Here is a 16,433-nt window from a genome sequence, read left to right on the forward strand (position 1 = left end):
CGGATCCTTCAATTTATTATTTCATTTACAATATATTGATGTATTTTACATCTGTTGGACATAATGTGTCCTCAGCATTGACTTTGAAATTCAGCCTTGCTACCTGCCGTTAGCCGCTGGATTTCCTGCACTTGCATAAAGAGAAAGGTTTAGACTGACAGACTTCCCTGTGACCCTCTGGGACTGTAAATGGAGTCACCAGCTCCAGAAGATGATGTGAAATATCACATGGTGTTATAGGCTTCTCATTACCCGGGCTCGTTAGACGCCTCGGAGCGTTCCCCTGCTGCTCTAATTGCTCCCAGAGTGCCACTTGCGCCGGTCGTTTGATTCGCTGGTAGAATGTTATTGGCATATTTGAATCCGTTGGATTTCCCTCTCGCAGTCTCACATCTGCACGAAAACACCAACAAACACACTTTATTTCTTTGTAACAAGAGATGAGGTAATAACAAAATTTAGCAGTGTGTGGATGAATCTGTATCGTTGTGATTTATTCGAATAATATTTTATTAATGGAAGTTTGGGGTTTAGGTTCAGCACCAAATCTTTCAGGGATTCAACTTGAAGGAAAACCTCCATTTCCTTCTCCGCCCCTCCCTTTTCCTCTCAAGCAGGTGAAGTGGTTGCTAGGCAACGGCCAAGGTGCAGGGCAGCACTAAGTGTTTTATGTAAATGAAAGGCTGTTACGCTGCAGAGCTGTTGACTACACGCGTCCAAGGACCATGACTAGTTCCTGTTTCTGACCTCAGCACTAAAGGGAATGATTAAGTGTTAACCCTGCGCTGTCCTTCAGTCCACTCTCTGACTTGTATCCATCAAGCTTTATTGAATGGAAATGAGCTGGGACTCAGACGTCCATGACCATGGTGATGACACTGGTCTCTGCAGGGACAGCACGTTCTTCTCCGCCTCCCACACAGTCACTCTCAAATATGTTTTGTTTTTAATAAGGTTTTTGTCATCAAACATTCCTAAAACACTCCGAAACACTCCTGGATTTAGACAGCTTTGGAGCTCTTCTGAGTATCAGCACAGATAGGGGTGATTTACTAAGTTAGGAAAGTTGAGAATACACTTCTACTGCTCAAGGCCCGTTCTAAACATGGGCACAACGGGGGCAGTGCCCCACCAAATGCTCTGCCTGCCCCACCAACGCCAAACATAGGTGTCCTTAGCCCCAAATAATTCTCCACTTTGAGCAGTTGTCACCAAGGAAAACAGCAGTGTTGTATTTTTGTATCTTCGGGGAACAGAGTGGAGGCAAGACAAGACCAACTAGAGAGGGTTTACAGGAAGAAACATGGGAATACTCATGTCTTATTGGCTGACAGGTCTGTCAGTTCTTATGCCCACAAGCTAGTACGTCGACACACCAGGATCATACAAAGAAAAAAATAACTTGCTGAACTATATTTGCAGGATTGACAAGAGGAGACGAATAAATAAGAATTTTGTCGCAGACAGCGTTTCGCAAACTTTAGTCCCTTTATGAGTCCCTTTGAGTCCCTCAAAGGCCCAGACACACTAAACCGACATTGGAGAGCTAGCGGTGACAAGAGCCACCTGCTGCTTTGCCTCTCGTCACTATGTCTCGGCCAAAAAGTTGCACATAAACGCATCAAACTGATGGCCAACAAGTACGTATTTTCTGTGCCTGCTTGAGAGGACATACCCCTCCATAACAGCAGACAGCGGTCATCATTCAAAAATGGAAACAGGAAGAACGTGTCGATGCTAGTTAGCCAGTTAGCACAATAACAACACAATCCAATGTTGAAAGAGCAGGACATATTCAGTGTGCGCCAGTGAACAGTAACACAAACCATAAGGAAACGTTTCTGCTAAAGAGCTCAATGAATAGAGAACAACAATTTTTTTGTTTGTTTCGACCTCACTACCTCTCTACTTTAGCTATTTGTTTACATTTCTCACTTCTGTTTCTCTTCTCGTGCGCTAAGCTGAACCGCCAATCAGAGTAATTTCATTCACCAATGTGCTCCGTTGTGCTGATTCAGGATATTGAATCTGCAAAAAAAAGATGTGAACTAACGCTGATGAGAGCCAACAGTGCGGGACACACCGAACCGACGAGGGCGACAAACACTCCCCAACGGCCCAACATTAACGGATGGCTATCCATGGGCCTGATGTGTCAGGGCCTTTAGGGGGACATTCCAGGTGAAAAGGGTAAAATTTTAACAAATATATACCACTGTGAAATTTCCCCAGCTGATTACATACTTTAACACACTTATTTCCTATATTACAAGTTTTCTGGAATCTTGATTAAATATGCAAATGATGCATTATTTCATTAAATATACATTAATTTACATGAATTTCCAGAATAAAAATCCAAACATTAGATAACATTAGTCAAAATTCTTGTTTCAATTTGTTGTCACATCAGAGTCAAAGGTTTTTAGGGAATTTGGATGTCTCTTTTTATCACTCTATAAATCAGAAAATACTGTCAATGGCCCTAAATATAATTTCCACTACGTTTTTAGAAATAAAATGTTAAAGTGATACACGATAATATTGGCACATAATCTGTATCGGCCAATATTGGCTTTAAAATTAAATTAGAATCAACCAACATGCTTTTTCTTATTTTGCACAATGAATGAATAAGAATATGCATGCATTATATGATGTTAATTCCACTACAGAAGAGACTTGATGATCACTAAAATTAAGTGGGGAAAACAGTGGATATATCGGTATCGGTTCATTCACTCATTCATTCATTCATCCATTCATTCATTGGAACAAACAAAACATTGAACAAACCCCTCTGTAACAACCTTCAGAATATAAATGGGAATAAATCTGGAAAGTAACAGTGAAAGAGTAACTAACAGATGTCCTCATCAAACTTCCCCAGCTGATTAGTTTCATAAAGACAATTGTTTTTTTGTATTACAAGTTTTCTGAAATGTTATGTTTAAATATGCAAATGAGGCACTATCTAATTAAATATGGACTTTTTTGCATACATTTCCATAACAAAAATCTGAACTAAAATAAGCTTTAATGTGTATTTTGGAATTTTTATTTACATTTGTCTGAAAGAAGACATGTTATAGAAGCAAAATAGCCCAAAATGTCAAAATTGACCAGTGCATGGAAAAACAAAAGTATCATAATGAAAACATACTTAAAGTACCAAAAGTAAAACTACTCGTTATGTAGAATAGCCCCTTTCAGAATAATAAACATCTAGTATTGGATTATAGCGGTAATTATTAATGCATTCATGTGTTCATCACTTTAATGTTGCTGTTGGTAAAGGTGTAGCTCACTTTAATTACATGTTATTTGATAGTTAATTACATTTTGCATTTATAATCTGAATTTCCAAAGTAACTAAAGCAGTCAAATGGATGTAATGCAGTAAAAACTATATTATTTCCCTCTGAGGTGTAGAGAAGTGAAAGTATAAACAAGCATAACATGGAAATACTCAAAAATACCAGAGTGCATAATCCATCCAAAAAGAAATTTCCTGGTAGGGGGCATCCCCCAAACTGCCCTACAGTGGTCCGGAAGAAACCCCTAAACCAGTTTCAAAGCCTTGAAATGCTTTAGCTTTAGATAAAAACATAAAACAGTGCATGTCATAGCTTAAAGTCTTAAAGAACACTCATATAAACCTGTGTTAACACTAGTCATCGGTGACCAACCAACATCTCTGACTGTCCTCCCATTCAAAGCAGAGTAGGACAGGGCCTGCTGCTCCCAGTCCCAGAAGTAGAACCACAAATGTGTCACTGAGAATTTCTGGCCAGTTAGGACTCATTGTTGCACTGGGGTGTTTCCTTAATCTAAAGTCACGTGTGTGTCTGCAGGTCCCTTCCCTTGTTCCTGTGCTGCTGTTCAAACTGGGGAAGGAAAAGAATCCAGGCGTGGCTCACGCTGTGCTCAACTGCCTGCCAAACCTCGGCACTCATAAGGTACTGAGCACCTCTGGCCTCCACTGTCCTGCTGTACAAAGACATGGACTACAAACCACTGCTGTGTAAACCTCCATTATTTCATATGGTCATATTTAAGGGACTGTTCTCATGAAAGTGTAATTTACAATATTCACAATCTGAATATATATATAAAAAAATCAGTGTATGTGCAGAGGACTCATTATTAGGTCTGTGAGAATCTGCAGAAAGTTCATTTCACTTGACCTTAACCATTAACACGCACCATGCTTTGATGTTCCAGCTCTGTGTCCCCATGGTGCTGCAGACTCTGCACATGCTGGCCAGCGCCCCCAAGCTGAGAGCAGTGGCAATGCGCCTCATGACAGCTCTTTGGAAGAAACAGGTCTGGTCATCATCATATTTATTTATTTAGGCCTTCTTTAATATTTTTCCTGCATTGTCTTCTTGTTCAGCTCTTATTCACAACTGACTCTGTTCCCTCCTGTAAGGATCGAATCTACCCAGAGCTGCAGCGTCTGCTGGGACAGCAGGACAGTAGGGTGGTGGTGGGGAGGGACGCCCAGTGGGAGCAGATTGTGGCCAGGGCCGCCTGTCTCCGGGACATCTGTAGAGAGAGGTCAGACCAATACACACACACTGGACGGGCTGTGACGGGGCTTTTTTTGAGAGGGGCATGACATGAAGGTCTGATCAATTGAATACAGTGGGGAAAAACTGAATAAAGGGAAGTCATCTAGCTGATGCTTTTCCTTTCCATTTAAATTACATGTAATACAAGTTAAAATGTAGCAGCTCTCCTTTACAAGCTCACTGCCGCAACAGAAGAACATTTTACAGATGCACTTTCAATAGTTTTGGCTTCAATTTTAAAGGAAAGACAGTGGCTTCTTACAGATGTATTTAAATGTTTTGTTGGGTTTTCAAAGATAAAAAAAATAAAAAATAAAACAAAATGAAATAAAATAGAATAATTATAATTTAAAGAATGTAAATAAAAACGAATAAATGAAGCAAAAACCAGACAAACTTACTTTCTAAAATACAATAAAAAAAAATTATATTAAATAAAGTAAAGATTCTGCAAAGTTATGGTTATCTGTTACAGGCATTAAGTTGTATTTCTTGCAGTGTAGACATTATTATAGTTGTCCAGGAATGGTTGCCATACTTTTTGGACTTAATTAACCGAGCCCTGCGTGGCATACTTGAGCTTTTCCAACTTCAAATGAACCATTATCTCCACAACCCAGCAGCTACTCATGGGGGGGAGCAGTGGATTTCCAATTATATAGAATGAGACAAAAGAAGAAATGAAAAGAAAGCAACTGCATGAGCCTGGGCTCGAGACAGATTCAGATCTCTATGAGCAATGCCAAAAACGGCCAGACTTGGCTCTGGGTCTATGGCCTTGTCACGCATGTACAAGAGTGTTTCCAAGACCATAGCCCAAAATGGTCTCATACACTAAACAAAAATTTAAATGCAATGTTTTTGGTCCCATTTTCACAGATTTAAGACTTTTTAATGCACTAATAGATATATTTCTGTCAAATTTTGGTCGTAAATCAGTGTTAATGAGCACTTCTCCTTTTCCAAGATAATCCATCCACCTGACAAGTGTGGCTGGATGTACTGCCATAATTCAAACTACATTGCAGACAGTTTATGGCAGTGAAATGAACATTCAGTCCACAGGCGACAGCTCTGGTGGACATTCCTGCAGTCAGCATGCCAACGGCACACTCCCTCAAAACTTGTGACATCTGTGGCATTGTGTTGTGTGCTCAAATGTCACATTTTAGAGTGTACTTTTATTGTGATGTTTATTGTTTATCCCAAGGCACACCTGTGTACTAATGATGCTGTTTAATCCACATCTTGATATGCCACACCTGTCAGGTGGATGGGTTCTCTTGATTAAAGAGATGTGCTCACTAACACGGATTTTAACATGTTAGCAACCAATATTTGACAGAATTATATCTACTGAGTGCATGAAAAAAGTCTAAGATCTTTATCTGAAACCTGTGAAAAACAGAAGCAAAAATTAAAGTGTTGCGTTTAAAGGTTATGTCCTCCATCTCAGCTGCCCAGATGTGTTGTGATTTATAAGATTGTCATACATCACGTAGCAAAGAATTTCCTCTGTGTGTGTGTGTCAGGCCTTACCAGCATGGAGGCGACATGTTGGCTGCCATTACGCTCACTCTGAACCAGTGCACCAAACCAGACATGGCAACCCCTGCTTCCCTCGCCCTGCAAGGACTACAGGAGCTGTGCCGGGCAGAGGTCACACATACATACAAACACTCGCCAGTGTTAACTGCATGTACAGTTAGCGTAGCCACTGAGTTTTCTGAGGTTTGTTTTGCAGGTAGTAGACATCGTGTCAACATGGAGAAGTCTGGGGCCGGAGCTGAGCTGTGACTCCCGTCCACTGATGGTCAAAGTCATAGCTGAACTTCTGGCTTTGGTTCCCCAGCTCACTGTCAAGTCAGAGGAGTATGAGGTATCTGATGGACTTCATGAAAGCTTCTGTTTGATGCACTGTTAGAGCTTCGTTGTGGTATTTGTTTGTCTTCCTGTTGGTCTGCGTAGTCGTCCAGAAGGTGGTATCCCCGAAATAAACTGACTATGTGTCGAATATTTCTGACTTTGGCTTTCCCCAGTTGTTGTATCAAAAAAGACACTGTCTAACCATAAACTTTACCATGCCTCTATTTGGTGTTGTAAGGCATTTTTACAGATCTGAAGTATCAACATTAAAAAGAGCTGTGTACTCCAGTCCCATGACCTGGACTCAAGTCAGACTCGAGTCACAAATTTGATGGCTCGAGACAAAATCAAAAAAGAACTACAACTGGACTTGAACTGTGACACCAGTGACTTGTGACTTCACTTGGACTTGAGTCTTTTGAGACGTTTGAAGGTGCACAAAGAACAGAAAAGTGGAGGCTAATATTCACATAGTTAGGAATGCTTAGCTAACATTAGCGTAACAGCTCAGTAAGCTTTCAACAAGCAAATACATGCACATTTTTAAAAAAGTTTTCATAGTTTTTGCCAGTTTAATAACAGCATTAAATTTTTTCAAGAGTTGCATTATGACTAGAAACTAGAAACTCAAAGTTTAGGACTTGTCGGTCTTGACTTGGGACTTCACTTGGGACTTGAGTACAAAGACTTGAGACGTACTTGTGAGTGACTTACAAAACAATGACCTGGTCTCATTTCTGATAGTAAGTGATTTTTGTGTCAGCCTCTCAGAATCAAGGTGGATAAGCTTTTTTTCTTGCAGCCCCAACAAAGTTAGTGGGCTAGCTAGCTATGTTTATATGGACATATATCCACATAAACATAGCTAACTATATTTATATGCCCATTTGCCTGCTTTTAATTGATTGCAACAAATTCATATGTCTATTCTACAAGGTTATAATTTGGAAATGTAAGATATAATACCAGATGAGCCTTTGGTTCTCTCTAGAGTTAGGATGTGGTTAGCCTAGCTTAGCATAAAGACTGAAAGCAGGGGGAACAAGCCAGTCTGGCTTTATCTAAAGTTAAAAAATACACCTGTTAGACACATACAGTACTGACTCCAGCTCTGTACTCAAAGGGTCTGTATATGACATTCAGGAAACTAATGTAGCTGCAAACCAGTATTTGCTATGCAAAGACATTGTGGAATAATGGCATCCTTAGCAGAGAATGAAGTCATGCTCCCTCTGTGTCTTTTGCAGTCCAAGCATGTGAGTATCTGCGAGTGTGTCTCACAAGCTAGCTAATCGGCGCCACTCTGCGCTGTTAGCTCTGTCAGCACAGTTGCAATTGTAAGCACTGTGCGCACTATTAGTGGCTAGCAGCCATCATCTCCATGTTGAGAGCCGTGTGCAGACAATCCAGTCCCAGACTCTGAGTCATAGATATGCTCTGGATATTGTATCCAGCTTCTGTAACACACAGACACAGGGAATGGTATCAACCTTATCATCTCACTCCTTAAAAGAAATAAGCATATTTGGGTTGACAGTTGGGTGCTGTAACATAACCAGTGAGTGTATTTGTGAGTGATGGTGTTTCTACACAATAGTGCAGTCATTTGGTGCTATGTTGGTCAGTGTGAGATCAGTACTACTGAAAGTCAGAACAGAGAGAATGTGTGAGAAACAGGAATGAATGCTTGTTGTCTTTCCTGAGGAGTAAGGGGTTCTTTTGAATAAATAACTATTTTGATAATAATGATAAAAAGAAGGAAATGAGTTAGAAATCCTTCAGCTGGTGATTATAACTGTAGGGCTGAAACTCACTTTGCAACTTACAGTTATCACTGGCTAAATGGAATAACAGCTTATCTTTGGTGAGCCTTGAATCTCTCTTTTTTAATTGATGTTGTTAGTTATTAATATGGTATCAGACTTTCCACAATTTACAGCTTCTTTTTTTAATCTCTGGTTGTTTTTTTCAGAAACTGAAAGAGGAGGTGGTCAGCTTCCTGTGGAATTATGCTGTGAGCAAGGTCTGTGTACTGGAGATATCTGCTCTGTGTGTGTGTGTGTGTGTGTGTGTGTGTGTGTGTGTGTGTGTGTGTGTGTGTGTGTGTGTATACACCCCCAGGTCTGGGGAGGATTTTTGCTGTAATTTACAGAATTTTGACAGTTAGATGAATAATTTAAAATACTTCCTGTCAGAATGAAACAAACCTGACTGGCTGTGATGAAATAAACTGCACAGGTCTGGGGGAAGACAGCTGCTGAACGGAACACCCAGTACATTCTCAAGCTGCTTTATTATTATCATATTTTTATTTTTATATCAACAGTGGATCAGTTAACTGTGTGTAACGTGAGATGGGTCACTTGTGGTTAGGAACCCCCAGAAAATTATGAAAACGTCAGCTTTACTGAACTGTACAGCATTTTTTAGGTGTCTGCTTTCACGGCTTCAAACGTCTGCTCAAACTTCAGTCAGATAGTCTTCTCTGTAAAACCAGTGTATCCATCTCCTACAGTGAGCTTATATTTCAAATGTCGAGTCATCTATGCCTGTACAAAACTCTGAAAAAACAGTGTGTGTGTTTGCTGTAACAGGATCCAGAGGTCGCCAGCTGTGGCTACAGAGCTTTGGCAGATTTTCCTGAAACAGTCCACACAATAAATCTTCTTCCGGAGGCGGTAAGAGTCCTGCCTCACTCTCCTAACACTCTCATGTGTGTAACTTTACATTCCACGTTGAATACTGTTTCTCCACACGCAACTTATCTTGGCAATTTTTTCTTCAAAGAATGCAATGCACATTATATTTGGAAAATGAATATGATGTGGAAAATTGAACATTTGAAATTAATACCTTCAATATCAAATTAAAAGGTATTTCTACAGGGTTCTGCAGGAAATGCCTATATCTCATAAACTGTTAGGTTATTTATTGATCAACTGATTTTTCATCTACCAACCAGTAGGTCAATGTTTTACTGGTCTGATATTTTGGTTTGGAAAAATACCTGCAAAATGACATTCCCATCAGCCTCAGCTGCAGGTGCTTCCTTCAAGTGTTGGATAAAGTGTGCTCCCTTAATGTAACCTATCCAGTGTTCGTTTAGTGTATGTGTTATCAATATAGAAACCTCAGATTACACCTAAAATTGAATTAAACTCTAAAACAAACTAGATAGTAAGGTAGTGTTGGAATTAGCTTGTTTAGCTTTAGAACTCCTGGGTTATACTTTAAGGAAGTCTTTCATCAGCCTGTGGGCAATCAAGATGACTGACACTGATGGCAGTTATTGAAGTTTTTCCATTGTGTTACATCAGTTTTGAGCAGGTTAAAAAGCAGGGCTTAAGACTAATGGCATTCTGTTGTCCTGGGGAAAATAGAAAACATGTTTGGGATGAACCAAGATCTTTCCCTCTCCATCAGGAGAAAATGACACAGTAAATTCACCATTGATGCATCAGGGGACATAGCCTATTGTTTCCTGATAATGCTGCAGTATGAACAACAAATCTGTGTTGAAATCGGCAGGAGGAGAGCTAGTTAACTTAATTTTTAGCTGTTAACTGTTAGCAGCCAGTGGCGGGAACCACAGAGGTTGCACTGAGTTACATTATGGTGTTCTACTTAGTAAAAATGAGTATTGGGCCAATGTAAATCATAACGTTATGTGTTCCAGTGTAATCATAAATAAATTGTGCCCGCCAGGAACAGCGCCAGGCTTTGAAACCAATTTGACATAGTGGCCAAACTGTGGAATTACAACTTCCAGGTCTATCACATGATGCCATTGGGCCCAAAATGACATTTTCCTATAGACTGAGAAACAGACGTCTACAAATCAGTCGGTTCATTTTTTTTTTTTTTTTTTGAGTGTCACAGCACTCACTAAATGATTTGTTTTCTTGTCAGGAATTGATCCATTCGGTCTTATACCATTTCAGAATACCAGAAGAGCTGTACGATTAAATCATTTTATCCCCATTTAAGTTAGCCGAGAGCTAAACCTGAGGTTAGCTGCTTGGCTTGCAAAAGTTTATAGTGTGTCTGCTCTATGGAACCCACAATGTGGAAGCAGGGTGGAAGATCTGGGTAATTTTACACATGGAAGTCAAACTTTTTTGGCTTAATGCCCCTCTGAGCAACTTTTATAGGAATGAACAGGGCCTCCAATACTGTATCCAGTTCTCTTTATATCCATGGAATAAATCCAGCTGTTTGAAGGAGGAGTTTTGTTGATGTTTTCACAGCAATATAAAAAAGGCATTAGAGTGGAAATTAAGATATATTTAAAAAGGCTTTTGAAGCAGTTCTTTGTTGAATGTTTGAAATATTCAAGGCAGTTTCATGAATTTGTATGATGGAAATCATGCTCATTCAAAGGTAGTGTAATGTAGGACTGAATGACTTTATCACAGTACAGTTATTTTTATATAATGATTACTTCTTTTTTACTGGCCACAAAGGAGGAAAGAAATAACAATTAAAACAAAAGAAACAACAACAACAAAACATTCTGTATCGGTTATCAGCCAAATAGTTATTTCAAACATCAGTATCAGCCCAGAATTTCACAATCAGTGCATTCTCAATTTATAGATTATGATTAATTGTCCATGGATTTGTTGTCAGTGTAGTCCAGGTATGTCCAAAGTTGGGCCACAACCATTTTTAAATGACCCATGATTTGATCATCTATTTACCTGAATCTATTTCTGCTGCTCTGTCCGCTCTGTAGGCCAGACCAGCTACAAAGGATGAGGATGAGCAGGATGAACAAGGGAAGGAGAAAGAGGAAGAAGAAAAGGATCTCTCTATCCCAGGTTCATCTTATGTGAAACTGATGGCTCTCATCCCCCTATCTGTTCTACCAGGTACATTACGCTCACTTCCGGCTGGGCCACACACTCCAAACACAATTGTACATGGTGGGAAGGCCAGTGAGGGATCACGCTGAAGGAGGGGTCGGAGTGACTCTCATTTTGTCTTTTTCCTCTCAGCCTTGGAGCTCTTCCTGACCTCACTGGTGAAGCAGGAGATGAGCCAGATGCCACGGGGGGTGTACTTCTCTGCCCTGAGGGGGGGGAACCTGCGTTCAGACCAGGGGAAAACCATGGCAGGAATTCCATTATTCATGCTGAAGACCTACGAGAACAACAAACAGCCTGGGCTGAAGCCGGGACTAGCAGGTGAGCAGATCCATCCCCTCTCTCCCTGTGTGAAGCTGAACGTGTTACATTTCTCTTTATTTTGTTTGTGGGGATGTTTGTGTTGTATTACATCATATTGTGCAGTGGCTGGTTGCTTGTTTTTCTGATAATGTCACTTAACAAACATCTCAAACTGATTTCTTAGATTAAAAAAATGAGCCATTTATGACAGTGCAGCATAAATACTTTACATTTTGTATTCAGTATTCGGTATTCCACAGTTGCAAAGGTAACGGAACATCAGCCTAAGATATTTGGTGGCGCTTTCTAGCAATTGTTATCAATTGTCAAAAAGTTAAAGTAAAAGTTCAAAAGTTCAAACTGGACTGAGGAAGAAAAGCTCAAACTACCTGATGAATATGAGATGAGGAAATATGTTCTAAAAAGTTAGTTTATGAAAAGTAGCTTTGTTATCCTCATGCTTGTCATCTATGACTCAACATCGTTCAAGACTCTGTGCACATCCCTGCATACTCTGGACTTACAGTATGTCCTCCAAAAACATCACCAATAACAGACTGGTAGGAGCCAGCTGTATCGGGCGCTCCAAATCCTGTGCCAGTTTGTTTGCTATCTGGAAATCCATTGTTTAACAAAAAAAAAAAAATTTCTTCCTTTACCTCTGGAGCAAAGACGGTGGATAAACCAAGACGGTCCACTGCGAGTCAGTTTCCTGTATCAGTGTCACGTGGGGTTCGCGACCACCACGCCCCTTTAGGAGACTAACAGCAGGTCCTGAGTCCATTGACTTCACTGGGAGAAATGAACGTGATTACAGATTATGGCCGATTCTTTCGTCCCATAGTCATGGAAGCAAATATTGGACCCATTTATCACAAGCCACATATCTTCAGAACATTCCGACACCAAAATGGCAAATTTCAGACGGACAAACCAGGAGAAAATTGACTTTGTTCAAGACCTGTCTCTGTCTCAACATCACACTCTCGCGAGATCTGGCAACAGTTATCTCCTCTCTGGTGCTGAAATCAGTGCAGTTTCACCAAAGATACTGGATTAGAAAAATATTTTTTTCCAGCGGATATCTTAGTTACATGACTGAGCTAGCAAAGCAGTTTTGTGTTACTATGTGTGGTATTTATTCAGTTTTGGGAAATCACGATGTCTAGAAAGCATCAGTGGCTGCAGCTGACAGGGACAGCTAACAGCAGCAGCAAAGCTAACATCAGGACTGTCACCTTTTTCACGTCGACGAGACCGCGTTTTGGGTGGTGCTGTCGCCATGGACGCGGAGCTTGCTGTTTCTGTAGGTACACATTTCCTGGGGACACCTGCACGTCTCGGCCCCACCCCCTCCATTGTGATTGACTAAAGCGCAGCATCGTTCAAACTTAAACTTTTACCTTGATGAAACTAAAAAGGCATCATAATACGCTTTGTCAAGGTTAAGTAGCTGTTTATGGTTCCTTAAGTTTTACTCTAAGTTTCTTCTTTAAGTTACCAAGGACGATTGTGCAACATTTAAGTTGCTAAGGGTGATTGTGCAGATTTAAGAAATTACTTAAGGAAAAAAGACACAACATTGAGATTTAAATTGAGGTATTTGAAGTAGGGCTGTCAAGCAATTAAGAAAATAATCTAATTGATGATATGCTCTGTGGTGCATTCTTCTAAATTCATCACATACATTAATTTTTGCTGTGAAAGTATTTAGAAAATGTCAATTCAAATGAATTTTGGCAGATGTGTAGTAGTTGAGCTGCTGAATGTTGGACACAATTGTCCCTCCCGTCCTCTACCACTAAAACTGGCCTGCAGACCATTGCAATTCATTTTGCAAGGGAGTTAGTCAGTCGGTCACAGATAGACTGACTCAGTTTGCGTCTGAACGCCTGGTCTAGTGTGGCTTGCAAAGCTGAGTGCTAGTGCTAGCATCAGAGGCTGTGCTAGCTTGGACTTCAGGGTTCGCTGCTAAATGCTTTGCGTTAAGGTGATATTTCAGGCTCGAAGTACTCCAGTGGTACAAAAATTCCTTACTGCAGAAATTGCAGAGACAGTGCTCCTATCAACAGTTCCATATGGGCTTTATTTTAATCTAAGGGAGCGATCACGCTGAGATGAAACGCTAGAAACATGACGCCAGTAAAACCATTGTTTTCCTATGATACGGCGCGTCTGACCGGCATTCAAGCGTCTTTTTAAACGGCCGTTTTTCCGGCGTCTTTTTAGACGCGCGTTTTGGTAAACGCTTCTTTTTAGACGCACGTAGACGCTGAAAAGTTGAAATATTTTCAACTTTTTGAGCGTCAGACACTAGTAGTTAGCGTGCATTGAATAAGCATTTTGAGCGTTTCAAGCGTCTTTGAAGCGTCCGCGTCTCTAGGGTCTCATTTCTGTGTGATCACCCCCTAACTGTTCCATTCACTGGTCCAAGCAGCGTCTGCCTCCATTATGTGACAAAGCAACTGTGGCCTTCAATTATGCACAGGGTCAAAAGGCACCATGGAACATGATTAATGAGCATTCATTTATAATGCTTTATTTTTTTCTGTGATTAATTAATCAAAATTAATGCATTATTTTGACCGCCCTGATTTAAAGGTATACTATGCAGGATTGTTGGTTTCTTGTATGTCGGCATGTAGGCAATTGTTCGCAAACACGTTGACCATATCAACTTTATAAGGTGATAATATATCATTAGTTGTGTCTTTTAGCCCAACTTGGCAAAGAAATCTAATTAAGGTTTAATTTTTCAGGGTCCTTTAAGTCGTATTTGCACACAGCCAGTGTGTTTGCAATAACAAAGCTTCTACAGCTGATCGTGTGTATGCGTGTGTCTGTGTGTCTGTGTGTCTGTGTGTCTGTGTCTGTGTCTGTGTGTGTTGTAGCTGGACTGCTCCTCTGTTACGAGCTGCCTGTGCAGACGGATCGTGACGGCAGACCAATCGATCGTTTCCTCATCAGCCGCAGTCGCAGCTACCAGCACACCCTGGCAGCCCTCATTCATGAAGTATGTCTTGACCCTTTCCTTCCTCTGCCTCTTATGCTCCTCTTTGGTTTTGAACCATTTCTAACAGCCCCCATAAAATTCCTGCTTGTTGTTATTTGATGTGCAGGTGAACATTCAGCCATCTGAGTGGCACCGCGCTCTCTTCCTGCCGCAGGCCTGGCGAGGTTTCATGAGCCGAGCTTTCCACGCTGTCCTACAGGTTTGTGCTTCTAGGAAGTGACAGATTGATGACGTATTAATAGAAGAATTGATCAGTTATATTAGGAACTATTCTCCAGGCACTGTTAAGTGGAGCAGAGAAGAAAGGTATAAAGGTTTCATCAGGGCAGAGGTAATGACAGGCAGAGTGACAACACCTGCGTGTTTGTGTCTGCATGGTGTATGACAAAATTAAGATGAAAAAAGTTAGCCCAAAGAAAGCATGGATAGGTTAAAAAAAACCCACTCAATCCCCAAATGAGTCTAAAACTGGTCAAAAATATGCCTCTGCCTCTTTCTCTGCCTCGGTTTGGCGGGTCTGGGCCAGTTGGAAGTTATGTCCCACCCCCGCCCATTAGTTTTGATAGTTGACAAATTTCACAAATTAGGGCCAGAAAAATTCTGCCATCTAAAATAACCATGAAAAAGACTGGTTTCATCAAATAGGCTGAAACCAGGGTTTCACATTTAGAGGACATGATGCATACCAAATAAACCACAAGTGCGGGGTTTTTGTTGCATATTCAAAGGTCTAGTTTTTGTTTCAGTTTCAAGTTTGGGGTTCTACATTTTCTATTAACCTGAAAATTAAAAAGTTAATTTCAGATTTAATTTTACTTTAGTGGGTGTTTTGCTTTTGAGTAAACTGAATTTTTTTTTTATCAACGGATTTTTTGTCAGACACAATACACACAGATACCTTTTTTTGTGTAATTTCAATGTTTTACCATCTTATTGGCCTTCAGAAACTCATGCCTGTCAAATACTAAATCTTTCTTTGAGTTGAATAAAATGAATCAGACGTCCTGCATGGAAAAATTAATTGTGGTTTGTTTTTGTGTGTGTCTTCAGGGCCGACGTGCTGATTTACAGATGCAGCAGAAACAAGGCAAAGAGAATCCAGAGGAGCTACAGTACAAACAACACTGTGCCTGGCTTTGGTGAGAGTTACTTACACAATACACTGCTACACTACCTGTATGTTTCACACACAAAACACACATTCAGTTTACTACTAAAAGGGGGTTCAGTGGTAGCATATAGTAGACAAACATTTTAAATGATCTTATTACCTTATTGAATGAGCAAACCTGATGAAACCCTTTTAGTCACCTGATATTTACTGAAATTTCAGGTGTGAATGCTGCATGTTGAATAGCTGACGCAGCATTGCAATGCTGGCTTTAAACATTTAATAGTACCATTAATGTATGAATGATGTGGAATATTTGACGGTTTTTTGAAAAGCTGACGCTACACTGCAATGCTGGTGTAGATGTGTATGAATGTTATTGAAAAGCTGAATGATACCAATACTGTAGAATATTTCAAGGTTTTTTAAAAGCTGATGCTACACTGCAGTGCTGGCTTAATTGGTTAGGAAGAAGATGAAGTAGTAGGAATAGTTGGAAAAGTGTGAATAGATTTAGTTAAAGGGAAATTTTGGTTTATTTCAACCTGTCTCCTATCGTCCTAAATTTGTTTCAAGTGACTAGTGACATAAAAATAATAGTTAGCATGTTAGCCGTTAGCCTAGATACAGCCGGGGCGCATTAGTAGCGTCAGACCTGTTAAAATGGAAGTGAACGGGCATACTTCAGTGCAAAGTTAGTC

The 16,433-nt window shown here is 40.3% G+C and overlaps 1 protein-coding gene across 1 annotated transcript in view; it reads left to right on the plus strand.

Moving 5' to 3' along the window:
- The window catches only part of focad (focadhesin), a 71,720-nt gene that overhangs the window by 34,670 nt on the left and 20,617 nt on the right, over positions 1-16,433 (plus strand). Inside the window, exons 12-23 of the mRNA XM_050067634.1 lie at positions 3,855-3,959; positions 4,225-4,326; positions 4,433-4,560; positions 6,107-6,233; positions 6,319-6,453; positions 8,413-8,463; positions 9,035-9,118; positions 11,176-11,311; positions 11,438-11,626; positions 14,500-14,621; positions 14,728-14,820; positions 15,672-15,760. Coding sequence (XP_049923591.1) covers positions 3,855-3,959; positions 4,225-4,326; positions 4,433-4,560; positions 6,107-6,233; positions 6,319-6,453; positions 8,413-8,463; positions 9,035-9,118; positions 11,176-11,311; positions 11,438-11,626; positions 14,500-14,621; positions 14,728-14,820; positions 15,672-15,760 — 1,361 coding nt within the window. The remainder of the gene's footprint in view (positions 1-3,854; positions 3,960-4,224; positions 4,327-4,432; positions 4,561-6,106; positions 6,234-6,318; positions 6,454-8,412; positions 8,464-9,034; positions 9,119-11,175; positions 11,312-11,437; positions 11,627-14,499; positions 14,622-14,727; positions 14,821-15,671; positions 15,761-16,433) is intronic.

The sequence above is a fragment of the Epinephelus moara genome, chromosome 17 (genome assembly GCF_006386435.1).
Source record: "Epinephelus moara isolate mb chromosome 17, YSFRI_EMoa_1.0, whole genome shotgun sequence".
NCBI classification, from domain to species: domain Eukaryota; kingdom Metazoa; phylum Chordata; class Actinopteri; order Perciformes; family Serranidae; genus Epinephelus; species Epinephelus moara.